This window comes from Peromyscus californicus, unplaced genomic scaffold (genome assembly GCF_007827085.1).
Source record: "Peromyscus californicus insignis strain IS unplaced genomic scaffold, ASM782708v3 Scaffold_9__1_contigs__length_137607984, whole genome shotgun sequence".
Classification (NCBI taxonomy): Eukaryota; Metazoa; Chordata; class Mammalia; order Rodentia; family Cricetidae; genus Peromyscus; species Peromyscus californicus.
Window position 1 is genome coordinate 68,420,536 of NW_026294617.1, and position 15,474 is coordinate 68,436,009.

The 15,474-nt window shown below is 47.8% G+C and overlaps 2 protein-coding genes across 19 annotated transcripts in view; one reads left to right on the forward strand and one right to left on the reverse strand.

Annotated features, from left to right (window-relative positions):
- LOC128106216 (GON-4-like protein) overlaps positions 1-10,485 on the forward strand; it is a 125,959-nt gene extending 115,474 nt beyond the window's left edge. For 17 of the 18 annotated variants that reach the window (XM_052731559.1, XM_052731548.1, XM_052731547.1 and 14 more), the window contains 9 exons: positions 819-1,016; positions 2,291-2,434; positions 3,847-3,990; positions 4,076-4,195; positions 6,140-6,250; positions 8,301-8,511; positions 8,935-9,532; positions 9,615-9,717; positions 10,072-10,485. In XM_052731559.1, the coding sequence (XP_052587519.1) occupies positions 819-1,016; positions 2,291-2,434; positions 3,847-3,990; positions 4,076-4,195; positions 6,140-6,250; positions 8,301-8,511; positions 8,935-9,532; positions 9,615-9,717; positions 10,072-10,221 (1,779 nt within the window). In that variant the 3' untranslated portion in view covers positions 10,222-10,485. Of the gene's footprint in view, positions 1-818; positions 1,017-2,290; positions 2,435-3,846; positions 3,991-4,075; positions 4,196-6,139; positions 6,251-8,300; positions 8,512-8,934; positions 9,533-9,614; positions 9,718-10,071 lie in introns of those variants that run through there. The other variant, XM_052731563.1, reaches the window with a different exon arrangement.
- A 125-nt stretch (positions 10,486-10,610) lies between these two features.
- Msto1 (misato mitochondrial distribution and morphology regulator 1) lies at positions 10,611-14,847 on the reverse strand. Its single transcript, XM_052731570.1, has 14 exons — positions 14,654-14,847; positions 14,432-14,567; positions 13,876-13,945; positions 13,690-13,765; positions 13,252-13,306; positions 13,064-13,151; positions 12,840-12,957; positions 12,621-12,755; positions 12,370-12,522; positions 11,942-12,073; positions 11,686-11,870; positions 11,356-11,460; positions 11,147-11,256; positions 10,611-10,903 (listed from the first exon to the last, which is right to left on the reverse strand). The coding sequence occupies exons 1-14, from the start codon at positions 14,735-14,737 to the stop codon at positions 10,689-10,691; spliced, it is 1,662 nt and encodes a 553-aa protein (XP_052587530.1). The 5' UTR covers positions 14,738-14,847; the 3' UTR covers positions 10,611-10,688.
- Positions 14,848-15,474: the final 627 nt, after the last annotated feature.

Here is a 15,474-nt window from a genome sequence, read left to right on the forward strand (position 1 = left end):
GAAGGCCGTAGCTCAGTAGTAAAGTTTCTGTCTAGTATGGACAAGCCTGCCCCAGCACTTAACCCAAAACAGATTTTTTCCCTACTTCACAATAGTTTTGTCTCTGCCTTACTCAGAGGTCTCTGACAGCTTTGACAGGAGACCTAGAAGAGTTCCGCCGTATTTGGGATGGCTGTCAGTGCCCCATCCTCATCCCATCTCTCTTTCACTCAGGGATTAGGAGAAAGAACAGTGATACTGCTCTCCCCAGTGCCAAGTTGTGACTTCACAGACTGGGCTGAGAGATGACCTGTAGTGAGCATTTAGTGAGAAGAGTGGTGGTTGGTATGCAGCCTGGAGAGCTGATCTCAAGGGAGTGCACCTTGGTCTCCTGTTGTCTCTTGGTACCCTGTGTATCTTCCTTCTCAGTTAATAACCCAGCAAAGTGAGGTACTTGGAGCAATCAGCATGCTGCTGCTACTACGATATGTTATTATTTTATTAACATTCAAAGGTCAGCTATTATGTACCTTGGTATGACCCATATTAAAATCCATATACAAAACTACTCTTAATCTGCTTAAATCAGGGGCTCAAGTCAGGAAGGCAAGCTTAGCAATCCCAAGTTTTGTGGCTCTAGTCTCAAGAATGTAAAGGTTGTCCAGTTGCCCCTCTGAGAAAGGGAAGTCCGCCTTGTTTCTTCTTCTGTGTCTTTGTTAACCTGGGGTGAGGGGAGAGCTTCTGCATGATGACTCTATGACCTTTCGCCTTCTCCCGTGCCTGTGCTTGTTCTGGATGCCCACAGAAGGGATGTTGACTATTTGAAGTCTTATATGTAGGTACGAGAGGCTCTCCAGCATGTCCCTGGCAAGTATGAAGATTTCCTTCAGGTGATCTATGAATTTGAGTCAAGTGCCCAGAGGCAGACTGCTGTGGATCTTTACAAAAGCTTGCAAACCCTACTCCAAGACTGGCCTCAGCTCTTGAAGGACTTTGCTGCTTTCCTGCTCCCTGAGCAAGCCCTGTCCTGTGGACTAGTAAGTAACTGGGTATAGACTGCACAGCAGACAGGGCTGGAATACAGTCGAGCCACACCATTCCAGTCTTCTGATGGCCCTCACCCCATTTCCTAGAGTCTTCTTAGGCCTTTCTCTGTTCAGTTCTAACCTCCTGTCATTTCCAACGTGTTCTCTGTAGTACCCGCAGAGACTTCCGTAGTCATTTCCCTCCTCACTTCCTCTCTAGGGAAAAGTACCCATTTTTGATGCTTTTTTCTTGTTTCTTTTTCCTTTGTTTGAGACAGAGTCTCTCTGTTTAGCCTTGGCTGGCCTGGAACTCACTATATATACTAGACTAGCCTTGAACTCAGAGATCCTCTTGCCTCTACCTCTCAAGTGCTGGTATTAAAGGTGTGCACCACTATGTCCCAGCTCCTTTTACTAAATATTTTTTGAGTGTCAGGGAAAGACATAGACAAAGACTGTAGCAGTTAAAAATATTAAGATTTCTTTTAAGAGCTTTCATTTTCATGAATTAAAGTCTGTTAAAATATAGATTTATAAAAATAGTCACGTATGTAGTACATGATACTTTATGGTGATAATACCTCACAGAACACTAGAGTAAAAAAGACAGCAGTCTCTGGGCGGTGGTGGCGCACGCCTTTAATCCCAGCACTCGGGAGGCAGAGCCAGGCAGATCTCTGTGAGTTCGAGGCCAGCCTGGTCTATAGATAGAGATCCAGGACAGGCTCCAAAACTACACAGAGAAACCCTGTCTCCAAAAACCAAAACCAAAAACAAACAAACAAAAAAAAAATGAAATTGGAGTGAAGGGAATAATCACAATATTCTGATAGATTTGTGGTCATTCGATGGTGGGTTAATTGTGAATAAAATGTTCACCTTCCTTCTGGCATTATTGTGAGGATTAAATGAATATATATATGCAAAAATAAACTTGTAAACTGTGAAGTTCCTACTTGAGTTTGAGGATCTGATTTTATAGTCCTTAAAATAAAGCAACAAATAACTTGAGATATAACTATCTCTTTTACTTGTTTGTCTGAGAGAGTCTCACTGTGTACCCCAGGCTGACCTTGAACTCAGTCTCTTACTAGTACTTGAGAAATACTTATCTATTGAGTCATTCCTTCACATCTTAATTCCTTGGGTTGATAATTCCCAGGATCCCACAGTGGGGCGTTAGGATTTTAACTAGAATTCTGTCATAACCAGCGCCTCTGGCCTGTTGTTCTTCGTTCTTCTCAGCTGTGTCCTGACTCTTTCTCGTCTTCCTTCCGTTCTGGTAGTTTGAGGAGCAGCAGGCTTTCGAGAAGAGTCGCAGGTTCCTTCGGCAGCTGGAGATATGCTTTGCAGAGAACCCCTCACAGCACCAGAAGATCATCAAGGTTCTGCAAGGCTGTGCAGACTGTCTTCCTCAGGACACCACAGAGGTACTCTGTCCTGCATCCTGCTCATTTGTTTTTCCCTTAGCTTCATTTATGTGTATGAGTGTTTTATGTGCATGTATGCACACATAACCAGGCCTGGTGCCTGTCCAAGTTAGAAGAGGCATTGGATTCCTTGGGAGTTGAGTTACAGATGGTTGTGAACTACGGTGTGGTGCTGGGAACCTAACCCACGTCCTCTGCAAGCACAGTAGGTCCTCTTAACAGCTGAGCCGCCTCTGGCCCCTTTGTCTGCTTCCCTTCTGTTGTCATTTCTCTCTCTGCCTAATGTAGTCCGTATCTTTTCTCTCCGGAGAGTACCATAAACTACGGCAGAGAGAGTGTTTTCTACTTAGCTCCAGTAGGAAGCACAGGGACATGGAGGAATGGCTACTGGAATCCAGAGCCTGACTGACCCTTACAAGCTCTGTAGGGCCATCAGTACACTGGAAGGGATTTTGAAGAAAGTGGATGGGGAAAACTCTGGACTCCTCATTTTGCTTCTTCAAGAGACCAGTCAAGCAGGAATGGAAAGTGCTGTCATTGGGAATTGCATTTCTGATCAATACTTTCCCTCCCCACCTGACTCACACCCCTCTAGGCAAGCAAGCAGGGAAAAGCTTGAGAATTCTTAGCTATCAAAGAAAGGGATCCTTCCAAGCAGTAGTGGTGCATGCCTTTAATCTCAGCATGCAGGAGGCAGAGGCAGAGGTGGATCTCTGTGAGTTTGAGGCCAGCCTGGTCTACAGAGAGTTCCAGGACAGCCAGGGCTATACAAAGAAAGTCTGTCTCAAAAAAATTAGAATGAGCCAGTAAGACGGCTTAGCTGATAAAATTATTGGCTGCTAAGCCTAACTGATGTGTTAGAAAAACTTGGGAGTCAGATATCGGGGTAATGACCTGAATGACCAGAGAAGCAACCAGTGCCCTCCTATCTCTCCTTCCTCTATCCAAAAAGGCTGAGACCCTCTCTAAGCCCTGTGCTACTACTTCCTGTCTCTCTATCCTCAGTCCTCCCAAACCTCTATGGTTAATTTTGGTCAGCTAGTAGCTATTTCTGCCCTCTGATTCAAAACAAACTTTATTGTCAGTGTTGGGAATGTCAGAATGCAATCAAAATATCACAACGATCTAAATTCAATACAGGACTCCTATGAAAACTGATTCTAACTTTCATATGTATGTACTGATTCCTAGAACTTGTCCTTTGACTCCCAAAGGTGTTCTGTGGCATGGGTACATCCACACAGACACACACACACACCTAACAAACAAATAAATATATGTAATCTAAAAATAAGAGAGTTTAAAAAAAAGCTTGACCCCCATGTAGAAGGCAGACTGTGGGTTCCATATTGGACTGGTTTGAGTGAAGTCTAGGAAGATTCTCCATCATTAGCCTTCCCAACTCTCTTCAGCTCAAGACCCAGATGTGGCAGCTCCTCAAAGGCCATGACCACCTGCAGGATGAGTTCTCCATCTTTTTTGATCATCTGCGCCCAGCAGCTAGCCGGATGGGTGACTTTGAAGAGATTAATTGGACTGAAGAAAAAGAGTATGAGGTACAGGCCCTGAGGTTATCCAGGGGAAGGCTGTCTGCTGGAGGGGTTGGCCCAGTCTGCTTTAGTGCCTACAATTCTTGTTTAGTTTGATGGCTTTGAAGAAGTGATACTCCCTGATGTGGAAGAGGAAGAGGAGCCTGTCAAGGTGTCCACAGCCTCAAAGAGCAAGAGGAGAAAAGAGATTGGGGTCCAGAATCATGATAAGGTATACATGTTTTTGGGAAATACCTGCTTTTCATGAATCAAGCCTTGGATTAAACTCTGCATATATCCATGCTACATATAGGATAGCTCACAGTATTAAGATTGGAGATAATCATGGGTGAGGCTGCTGTAAAGAACCCATGAGGCTTCGTTAGAAGGAATCATAGCCAGGGGTATTCCTGCAAGTTCAAAGCTAGCCTAGGCTATATGGTGATACCAGATCTCAAAAAAAAAAAGGGACAAAAAAAAGGTGCTGGAGAGATGGCTCAATGGTTAAGAGCACTGATTGCTTTTCCAGAGGTTCAATTCCCACCACCTGTAATGAGATCTGGTGCTCTCTTTTGGCCTGCAGGGACACATGCAGGCAGAACACTATATACATAATAAATAAATAAACAAATCTTCAAAAAATAAAATACCAGATAGTAGTTCATGCTTGCTTTTTTCCCTAGCTCAGAGCTGCCCGTTTTCTTACCTTTGGGTTTTAATTTTTCAATTTTTGCCCATGGAAGGAAATAGAATCCTCTAATGATAAACATAGCAGTGTATTACTGTGTGGCAGCATGTAGATTATTAATTAGTGCGTATAATTTTCATAGTAATCCTGAGGAAGGTTTTATTTATATAACTAAAGTACAGAGAAGCTATTGTCAGAGTGACCTCTTCAAGTGTCCATGCTGGGACATCGACGTAGGTGACTTAGTTCCAGCTCTGGAGTCTGCTCACATTGAGCAGAGAAAGAGCCTTGGGCTAAGACTGTCAGTGGGTAAAAGTCCTTGGCCAAGCCTGATGCCTAGAGTTTGGTCACCAGAACCCGTATGATCAGGCTGTTCTCTGACCTCCATGCATGTGCTGTGACAAGCGTGTGCACAGATAGAGTTAGAAAAATCAGTGGGTTAGTCTTAAAGAAAAGTGTGTGTAGGAATATATCCGTGTTCTTGCAGGTGACCACAGAGACCCCAAGAAGGTGTAGGGTTTCCTGTAGCTGAGGTAATGGTAGTTTATGCACCTCCTGATTTGAGGACTCCTGAACTCAAGTCCTATGCAAGAGCGGTACAGAATTGTTCTTACTGCTGCGCCACTGCTTCCCCCCAGATCAGTCTATTTTTAAAGATACTATTATTATTATTATTATTTGAAATAGAATCTCTATGTAGCCCTGGCCCTGGAACTATGTAGACCAGGTTGGCCTCAAAGTCAGAGATCTACATGCCTGTATTCTGAGTGCTGGGATTAAGGCATAGGCCACTATACCCAACTTTTTTTTTTTTTTTTAATTTACATTTACATACTTTGTTGGGGTGGTGGCTACACATGTACCATGGAACATATGTGAAGGTCAGAGGACAACTTGTAGGTATTTTCTCCTACCATTTGGGTACCAGGATTAAACTCAGGTTCTCAGGCCTCCAGCAGGTTCCTTTAATCACTGAGCCATCTCACTAGCCCAAGAGGGTGGCTTTTTGTTGTTTTTTTTTTGTGACAGGGTTTCTCTATATAGTCCTGGCTGTCCTGGATCTCACTCTGTAGACCAGGCTAGCCTCAAACTCAAGAGATGCACCTGCCTCTGCCTCCCGAGTGCTGGAATCGAAGGTGTGTCTTGGCTTATTAAGTGAAGAGTCACTATACAAAGCCCTGTAGAGAGCACATAAGAGGACAGAAAGTCAGTAAATGGGATCTCACTTTGGAGCTCTCCAGTGCATTTCCTCAAAATCTGTTTGACTTAAGTCTGCCTCAGGCCTGTGGGTTGCTGCTTTCTTTGGATCATTGTGGATTCTTTCAAGATTCATAACAGGCTGACATTGAGGTTGGGTCAGTGACCTCCAGGGTCACATCGGAAAAGAGTGAGTAGAAAGGGCATCTTCATAACTCAGGCCTTTCAGCTCAGCTCTGTTTCTTGGTTCTGAAAATCCTAGGCAACTAATCAAGCTGGGATATCTTGTAGGAGACTGAATGGCCTGAAATGGCCAAGGACTGTTCCTGTTTCTGCCATGAGGGTGGTCCTGATTCTAGGCTGAAGAAAAGCAAGAGGAGAAATTGTCACTGCAGCAGCAAGGTGAGGAAGGTGCTTAGTGTGCTGGGACTGCCTAGGCCGTGCCGTGCAGGTGCTGGTTGGGTTTGATGTGGTGGTGATTGGTGCCAGTGTGGGTTTTTTTTTTTTTTTCCTTTCTTTTAAGATAGGGTCTCTCTACATAGCCCAGGCTTGGAACATAGTGTCTTGGAACTCACTATGTAGATAAGGCTGGCCTTAAACTCAAAGAAATCCTCCCTCTGCCTCTAAAGGTATGTGCTAACATGCCTGGTTAGATGCTGTTTTCCTACTACAGATTTATGTCTTCTTGAACTTATAAATGTATCAGATTATATGCAGTACACACACATGGGCATATATATAAAACAAAAGGACCCTTCTACAAACCCAAAGTGAAACCAGGTGCTTGGCCTGTAAGCCTAGCACTAAAGAGGTAGAAACAGGAAGATCAGAAGTTCAAGGTTATCCTCAACTACATAGCAAGTGTGAAACCAGCATGGGATATATAACACCCTCTCTCAAAACAAAACTAACAAAAGAAATGTCAGGTAGATTTTGCTTTTTTTTTTTTTTTTTTTTTTTTTTTTTGTCTTCAGATAGTGGCTTATTACATAGTGCAGGTTGACTTCAAACTCACTGTCCTCCTGTCTCTGTGCTCTCAGCGTTGGGACTACTGACATGAATCACAGCAGTCCATTTTATGTGGTGCTGTGATCAATTCCAGGGCTCTTTGTATGGCAGGCAAGCACTCTACCAATTGAGCAACATCTCTACTCTAGCTTTTCTGGGTTGCAATAGTTAGTTTTAAAGATTTACTTATTCATTGTGGATACAGTGTTCTGTCTGCGTGTATGACTGCAGGCCAGAAGAGGGCGCCAGATCTCATTACAGATGGTTGTGAGCCACCATGTGGGTGCTGGGGATTGAACTCAGGACCTCTGGAAGGGCAGCCAGTGCTCTTAACCACTGAGCCATCTCCCCAGCCCCTTGTATTTTTGAGATAAGGTCTCTTGTAGCCATTGCTAGCCTCAAATTTACCATGTAGCCAGTTCACCTTGAATTCCTGCCTCCACTACTTAAGTGCTAGGATCACAGTTGCATTTTGCTTTTTAAATTATTTCTTTTCATTTTATGTGCATTGGTGTTTTGCCTGCATGCATGTCTGTGAGGGTGTGAGATTCCCTGGCACTGGAGTCACAGACAGTTGTCAGCTGTCATGTGGGTGCTGGGAATTGAACCTCTGGAAGAGTACCCAGTGCTCTTAACCATTGAGCCATCTCTTTAGCCCCCTACAGTTACATTTTGCTTTTTAAAGAGTCTTTGATTTGAAGAAATTACAGTCCACACCTATAATCATAAAACTTTGTAGGCAGAGACAGGAAGCTGGGAACTAAGATGTTCCAGGCAGCCAGGGCTACATAGAGACTCTGTCTTAAAAAAAAAACTAGTGGCTGAAGAGACAGTTCTGCAGTTAAGAACCTGGCTGATCTTCTAGGGGACTTGGGGTTCTAGTCCCTGCACCTACATGGCAGTTCACAACTGTCTATTATTCCAGTTCCAGAGGATCCATTGCCTTCTAGCCTCTGTTAGCAGTATAGGCACATGGTATATCATACATGCAAACAGTCTTATGATATGCAGAAAATAAAAATAAACAAAATCTTCAGAAAAACCCAGATAAATAAAATAGAATCCCTTGAGTAATACTTCTGGAAAAGGGAAATAAAAGCACACTTCAAGTATTTCCTCCTAGACTTGTTACTGTCTGAGGATATTCTCTGTGTAGTTTATGCTGACATATGTTCTTCTTGCCTTAAGCTTCTGTTTGGTGTCATTATCATTATAGGTATGCCCACAACTGGATACTTAGGGTTTCTTTTCTTTAAGTCAAATAAACCTGTGAGCAAAACAGACTAAAGATACCTTTGGTTCTGCAGAGTGAGTTCATTAGCACACAAACTCAGTCCTATGAAGCATGCTGGCTAATGTGCTGAGGAGCAACACAGGCTGCACCTTGGAGGCCTGAAACATGGGCAGGTCAGGACATTTTTAACCTAGAGAGTCCCCCTTGCAGGTCTGTGACAGCAAATGTTGTAAGAGCAAGGAGCCCCTCGAGCTGGTGAGCAGTAGCCCCCCCCAAGAGGCCAGTTCTATGCCCGGAAGTAAGGAAGCAGGACAAGGCAAGGACATGCTGGAAGAGGAAGCTCTGGAGGAGCAGGAGAATACTGCAGCAACCCAGATTAGGACTGGCAAGGCCACCAGAAAGGGAGAGACACCCATTCCAGGTGAGTAACCTGACTACCAAGCTAGGACTTCCCTCCTCCTGTGTCAGCCTCATTTCTCTACACTGCAGGAAGCCTGATGGGCCGGGCTAAATGGCAACCCCTTTTCCCTTTCATCTTTCCCACGTAAAACTGTTAGGAAACCTGGCAGTGGTGGCACTTGGGAGGAAGGGACAGGCAGATCTCTGAGTTTCAGGCCAGCTTGGTCTACAGAGTGAGTTCCAGGACAGCCAGGGCTAAATAGTGAGACCTTGTCTCAAAAATAACAAAACAAAGATTCCTGACATCTTCTCCTAGTCTTGTTTTGTCCTTTGCTTGGTGGCTCCCCATTACCTCCACCAGTCTTTCCAATGGAACTATGTTCTAGTAGCTCACCAGACTTGTGATTTTCAGTGTACACCTGATCCCCACCTTCCTCCTCTGCAGGGTCAACAGCAGGGAGTACTTTGCTGAACTCTGCAGAAGTGACTCTCATGGAGCAGCCCTTGGAGGGTCCAACGTTTTGTTCACCAGAGACTCCTCGGCTTCCTCCTCAGACTGGAGTTGTACTCTCTGTCAGGAGAAACCAGGCTGGGCCTGACGTTGTCTCCTGCCTTGGTACATCCACCATACTTCCTGAAGAGGGCGAGGACCAAAAGGCAGCTGCTAATTCAGAGACTACCGTGTCACTCCCAGATGCATCAGAAACCGAGACACGGCCAGGCATTGTGGAGCTCCCTGCTTCCTCGAGGACCAGAGACGCAGGGAGAAGACCTATGTACGGGAAAGCAGGTTCTCAGAGCTGGCAACCTGAGGGCAGAGTTGAGGCAAAGACAGACCACACGGTGGCCTCTGGCTGTGGAACTTCATCAGGAGTCGATGCCTCAGCAATCACTCCTAAAGCTGCCAGAGGGGTCATGGCTGAAGATAGTGGAACCCAAGGCAAGGGTCCAGAGGGGGCTCTGCCAAAAGCCTCCGAAGCTACCGTCTGTGCCAACAACAGCAAGGTCAGCTCCACTGGGGAGAAGGTTGTACTGTGGACAAGGTAGGTAAAGACGAGCTGTGTTTGCAGAGTGTAACACGATCCCAGCAGGTCCTCAGGCCTAACCGTGCTGCCTGGATTACAGGGAAGCTGACCGAGTGATTCTCACCATGTGCCAGGAGCAGGGTGCACAGCCGCACACCTTCAGCATTATCTCTCAGCAGCTGGGAAATAAGACCCCTGTGGAGGTGAGGTGGGAAGGGGCGTTTGATGATGGGGAACAAAGGCAAGAGGATGGGACAACGGGGTTTACAGTCACAAGGAGACAGGATTTTCACTGTGTCCCTGGCTACCCTAGAACCATGTACATCAGGTTGGCCTTGAACTCAGTGATCCATCTGTCCCCCCCTCCTGATTGCTGGAATTAAAGGTGTCTATCACCACGTCTGACAAAGAAAAGGTTCCAGTTTTGTTACTCGGGGAAACTGTTTTGTCTGTGGCACTATCCTATCTATACAGAAGACACTTACTCTGTATGGTAAGCAGGTGCCCAGTTCATCATAAGAGACTGGAACCGTGAGCACAACCCTTTCCTTTGCTAGGTCTCCCACCGTTTCCGAGAACTCATGCAACTCTTCCACACAGCCTGTGAGGCCAGCTCTGAGGATGAGGACGATGCCACCAGCACTAGCAATGCAGACCAGCTCTCTGACCATGGGGACCTGCTGTCTGAAGAAGAGCTGGACGAATGAGACCCTGGGAAGGTATGGGTGTCATCTGCCAGGACCAAACCAACAGCCTTCTGTAGGAGGGTGAACTGTGAACTGCTGTGGATCTAAGGACAGAGTCAGTCTGGAGATATATGTACGGGAAAGCAGGTTCTCAGAGCTGGCAACCTGAGGGCAGAGTTGAGGCAAAGACAGACCATATGGTCCCAACTCCCTCCAGCCCCAAGATTGTGGGGACCAGGGAGTAGACCCCATGTTATTACCCCCCTTTACTCTGTGGCCTGTGTCTCTCTCAGGGACCTCAGTGAGGACCTTACAAACCCAGTCTGTAAATAGCACTGAAGGAGAATGGGGCTTAGCTCCTTGTCTGGTGATCTCAGTGTTTTTAAATGTACAAATGCCTAGGTCATGTAGCAGGTTCCAACACACTGGGTTCCCGCACCCAGCAGCTTTTATTACAAATTATCTCCCTAATGCCCCTCCCTGGAACTTCAGCTGGAAAGGCTGTCACCCTCCTGGTAACACTGGGCCAAGCTGTATAAGTCCTGCAGCAGCTCTTCCATGTCATCCTGCTCCACCCCAGCATCCATGAAGCTAGCCCAGCGCCGCAGGTCAAGTTTGGTGAGCTCTTCCGCCAAATCTCCCAGGGTCTGGTGCAAGGATGAAGATGAACGCAAGGCCCCAAACACAGGGATGCTCTGCACTGCTGCAGATGGAGAGAGAATTGATGCTGAGTGGATGGATTCTGCTCTAACACTGGTAGACTGACGGTGAAGTTCAGCAGGCAAGCGTGGTTGCCGTCTGGTGTGCCAGTAAGTACTCCAGAGCAGCTTGTAGTCGAGTAGAGGAATGCTCAACTGTGAACTTTTCTTTAGCACTTTTAATTCAAGAAGAGAAAGAGTAAAACTGCTCCTGTGTAGCGGAAGTGTTAGTTTTCTTCATGTCTTACCTGCGCCCTTGGGGGGACCGTCCAGGGCCAGTCCCTTGTGACTTAAGCTTGCGAAGAGGTGTGGGTAAGGAGGGGTCACTCTGCAGGGAGTCAGCAGCAGATGCGATGAGCTGCAGGTAGAGTGGTGATTCAGAGCAGGGAGGCAAAGGCTGCTGCGTGCAAAAGCTGCAGGCAGCCTGCAGAAAAAGGCAAGTGGGATACTGACTGACCTTAAAACTCTAGGATGGTGCTGTTGTAAATACTGGGCCAAGACTTCTTCTCCAGAGGCACATGCATGGAGAGCAGAAGGCAAAGGCGTTCCTGGGCTGAGCTTACTGCCAGAACAGAGCCAAACCCACATTTATTCTTTGGCTGCATGAGTGGAAGCTAAGAATTCTTACATTCTTGGACCATCAATTCATCAGTCCAGGGCTTTTTTTTTTTAACATGAGGCATTTATGGTGGTAGGAAGAAGGTGTCCCGTTAGAATGCCTAGACATTAGGGAGACAAAGACATGAGCAAGTCTTACAAGGGCCTCTCAAGAACCCACAGTCTTTACCTGGTGTGGTTTGCTCTGTCTATACCCCTCAGCACCACTGACTGGGCAAAGCATCGACTTCCAGCAGAATGCCCACAAGCAGACAGTGGGGTCCATGGGGTGGCTCCTCCAAGCTGCACCAGGATGTCAGGAAGTGACTGCCCTGGAACCAGTGGGAAGGGGATGATTGCTTCTGCTGTCACCACCTAGAGGCCAGGAGGGATCAGGTTACAGAGCCTTTCCTCACTCTGGCCCAGCCCCTTGGAAAGCTTCTTACCTTTCTCCCGGAGAAACTCAGCTGATCAGCCAAATGAGCCATGGGAACCATGGAAGAACGCAGGCGATAAGGGGCAGTGACCGTGTCCAGGGCTGTAGCCAGGATGGCGCTACAGTGGAAGGGCAGAGTGGCCTGTCAGGTGGGACAGGAGGGGAGCACTGGGTCATCTGGGTGTGGAAAAACGTGGGAGCAAAGCAGCAAGCGCAGAGATCCAGGGAATGAAGTAAGGCTGTTTCTCCTGAGGCTGGACAAACATGAGGTGCTAAAAGGTCAACTTCAAGCTGGGAACCCGACTAGGTATTAAAAATGCTTCCCAAGTATGTGCTGGGGTCCTCGGTTCAGTCCCTAGCAACACACGTCACAGGGGTTAGAGAGAAGGAGCAGAACCACAGTAAACAGGCTGACACAAACCGAGCTTCGAGCCTTACGTCATAGCGTAGGTAAGGGAAGTTGACAGGTGGCTTGGGTCGCAGGCCCAGGTTCCCTCCCAGGGATAAGGGACAGACAAAAGAGCTGTACCCGGTCAGGTTCACCAGACCAAATGCTGTGTTTAGGAGACGAAAGATATTCTTCTGGGGCTCCTGGTAAACGAAATGAGAGTGGTTTGCTCCACACACCTTCCTCATGGGGTCCTCTCCTTCCCACCAACTCCGCCTTTTGGCTTCCAGCTTCCACTCACCCCAAGATTGTGGGGACCAGGGAGTAGACCCCATGTCATTACCCCCCGTCCTGAGTACTCATCCTGCAGTAACTCTGCAGTCTTGGCACCTACTCCAGAGAAGCCATCGTGCAGGTCACACAGGATCTGGAAGCCCTGGAAAGATGAAGGCCAACAGAAAGTAGACTGCAAGATGAGAAGAGCTTCTGCCCCAGCATGCACCTCGCCTCACAGAGCTACCTGCAAGTAGTCGCATTCTTCCACATAGAAATGCAGTCTGTCCTCCAGCTCTTCCAGGTATCTGGGCTCCTTCAGGACACTCTCTCCTTGGCCAAAAGCCTCCAGCCGACCTGTTTCACTACCAGAAATCACCATGATAGAACTCTGGCCTGCCCTCAACTTCTCAGTCTGCTGTTTTAGAGGGGGGCAGGTGAGCTGGGCTCCAGCCTCTGGAGTCCCCTTACCCGTCATGGTTGTACTTCTGGATCACGCAGATGCTCCGCGGATGGAGATGCACTCTGAGGAAGTCTGACCAGACTCTGATGCTGTTCTCTAGGGAAAATGGGTTTGGATTTGTACCAGGGATGACTAGTGGGCAGCCATCCCCCAAGTCCCTGCTCTGTTCAGTCTCCAGCCTCAAGAGATAGCTCACCTTTGCCATTTTGGAGAGGTTTGGCCCTCCAGACACCATCAGTACTCAGAACTCCCTGGGAAGGGTGAGAAAACTGACATTTAGTTCTAGGAAGGTCTCCTGTATCATGGGTTTATCTTATGTGTGCCCCTGTGAATTTATGTGCACCACAGGCATGAGGTGCCCAAAGCTGGAAGAGGAGTTAAATACTCAGGAACTGGTTACAGGTTGTTGTAATGTCCAACAGGCATTAGGACAAACTCAGGGTCCTCTGTACGAACAGCTAGGACTCTTAACCTCTGAGCCCGATTACAGGTTCCTGCCAGTTTAGAGCCAAAGCTGCTTTTTCCAAAAAACGAGTGTTTCTAGGGCATTTACAGTGACTAGACTCCATCTTTTCTGCTCCACACAGCTACTTTGCTTGCAGTAGGTTTAAAGGTTTGGGGCAGAGCCCATCACCTCTGCGCTCAGAAGGTCCTGGAGGTTAGGGTTCTTTGGGTATGCTTCTTCTCTGTGTGTGGTGAGCTTTCCTTGCCTGAAAAAAGAGTGGAGATTAAGCAAAGAAGGTGTCCCTTTGATGATCTCCCCAGCCTTCTCTGCACACACACCAGACCCCTCACCCCCTCTCATACATCAGATACACACCATGCTACTGCAGCCTCTAGCTGCCGGTCCTTGTAGAGGGCACCTTCTTCCTTTAGTGTGTTCAGGCTGCCTGCACAGAAAGAAAAGAAGCAAAGCCTAGAGGATAATCTCCTCCCTCAGACTAACCTCATCACCTCTCAGGTGATGTGTTGTGGCAGTGTCTATGGCACGTGGCAACTTTTTGTTTTGCTTTTGAGGTGAGGTCTTCCTATGTATCCCTGAATGGTTTACACTGTGTAGACCAAGTTGGTCTTGAATGCAGAGATCTACCTGCCTCTGCTGGGATTAAAGGCGTGTCCAACCTCGCGGAGCAATGTGCTTGGCCTTTTAAAGCATACTTGGATGTACGTTAGATGGGATGGGTAATCTGGACTCCATCTTTCTGTCAGTAGCTTAACTGTACACTGCCCATTCCAGAGCCAGCTCTAGAGTTGAATAGTCTTGCTTTCCAGCGTCCTCTGGGGGCCTGTCTCAGGTGTGGGTTCTCCTGTGAACTAATGCTAAGGGCCTCACACACAAAACGACAAAACTTGGCTGAGCTCCGCCACCGCCTCACCTTTCAGATCCATGAGGATGAGTCGCGGCGTATAGGTTTCCTGGCCATGTAGTGTCCGACCGGTTCGGTACAGGACGTCAGGGCACAGCTCCCCCGGCGACTCTTCGCCATCGATCGAATATCTGAGCGCAGCATCCTGCAGGGTGCAGAGCGCTGAGCGGAGTGGGAAGGAGGGCCATGTACCTTCTGCAGGGAGCGCCGGGCCGCCGCTAGGGGACTGACCTGCTGGTTCCACCAGTGGGCCCCGACGAAACCCGCGAAGTGTCCCAACTGCAGCGTGAGCACCTCGCGGGCCCCGCCCGCCATGCCGCCGTGGCTGCGCAGCACTCCACCGGCCCGGGCCGCTGGGCCCAGGGGGCGGGCCCCGCGCCCTATTGGCGCTTGAGCACGTGCTTTCCCGTTGGCTACACGATTCGTTAGTCTCCGAGGCGCGGCTTAGGCCCCGCCTCTTCCTCTCCTGGGTTGCCGGAAGCTGCTGCGTCCCCGCTGGCGTCATGCCTTTCCCTCTGGACTTCCGACGGCGCCTGTTTTGGCCAAGGTCATGGAAGGGTCTCTCTCTCTCTCATGTTTCTGTCACTCTTCTCGCAGATGCCTCCCTCCCCTAGGTAATAATTCACGCGAGAAAAAAACCTGACGAGGAACTTGAGGCTCCTCTGAATCCTCCCACTCACCTCCTTTCCCCACCCCTAGGTCCCAGCCTGGCTAAACCAGTGGCCATCGATCTGCTGCTGTTAGGTTACGGAAAAGATTGTAGTCCCCTTTTGGCATGTACAGATGTTTCATTTGCACTTCTGCGCTGTTTTTATTTTCTTTTTAATTTGATTTGCTATTTGAGTTACTTTTGGAGACAGGCTCACTGTGCAGACCCAGGCTGGCTTCAAACTCACAGAGATCCTCAGGCCCCTGCTTCCCGAATGCTGAGATTAAAGGCATGTGTTACTAATAAGGCTGGGGACATTCTTTTATGTATTTATAAGTTTTTTTGGATATCCAGTTTGCAAAGAATTTCCAAGCTGCATGTGATGGCACAAACCTGTGATCCC

What these genes read in the sequence shown, in the direction of transcription:
- Msto1 (XM_052731570.1), bottom strand. Translation starts at nt 14,737, where the DNA reads ATGGCGGGCGGGGCCCGCGAGGTGCTCACGCTGCAGTTGGGACACTTC. An exon ending in CTGGTCCCCACAATCTTGGG is followed by an intron (nt 12,523 to 12,620) that starts GTGAGTGGAAGC and finishes TTCGTTTACCAG; the next exon opens with GAGCCCCAGAAGAATATCTT. An exon ending in TGAGTTTCTCCGGGAGAAAG is followed by an intron (nt 11,871 to 11,941) that starts GTAAGAAGCTTT and finishes CCTGGCCTCTAG; the next exon opens with GTGGTGACAGCAGAAGCAAT.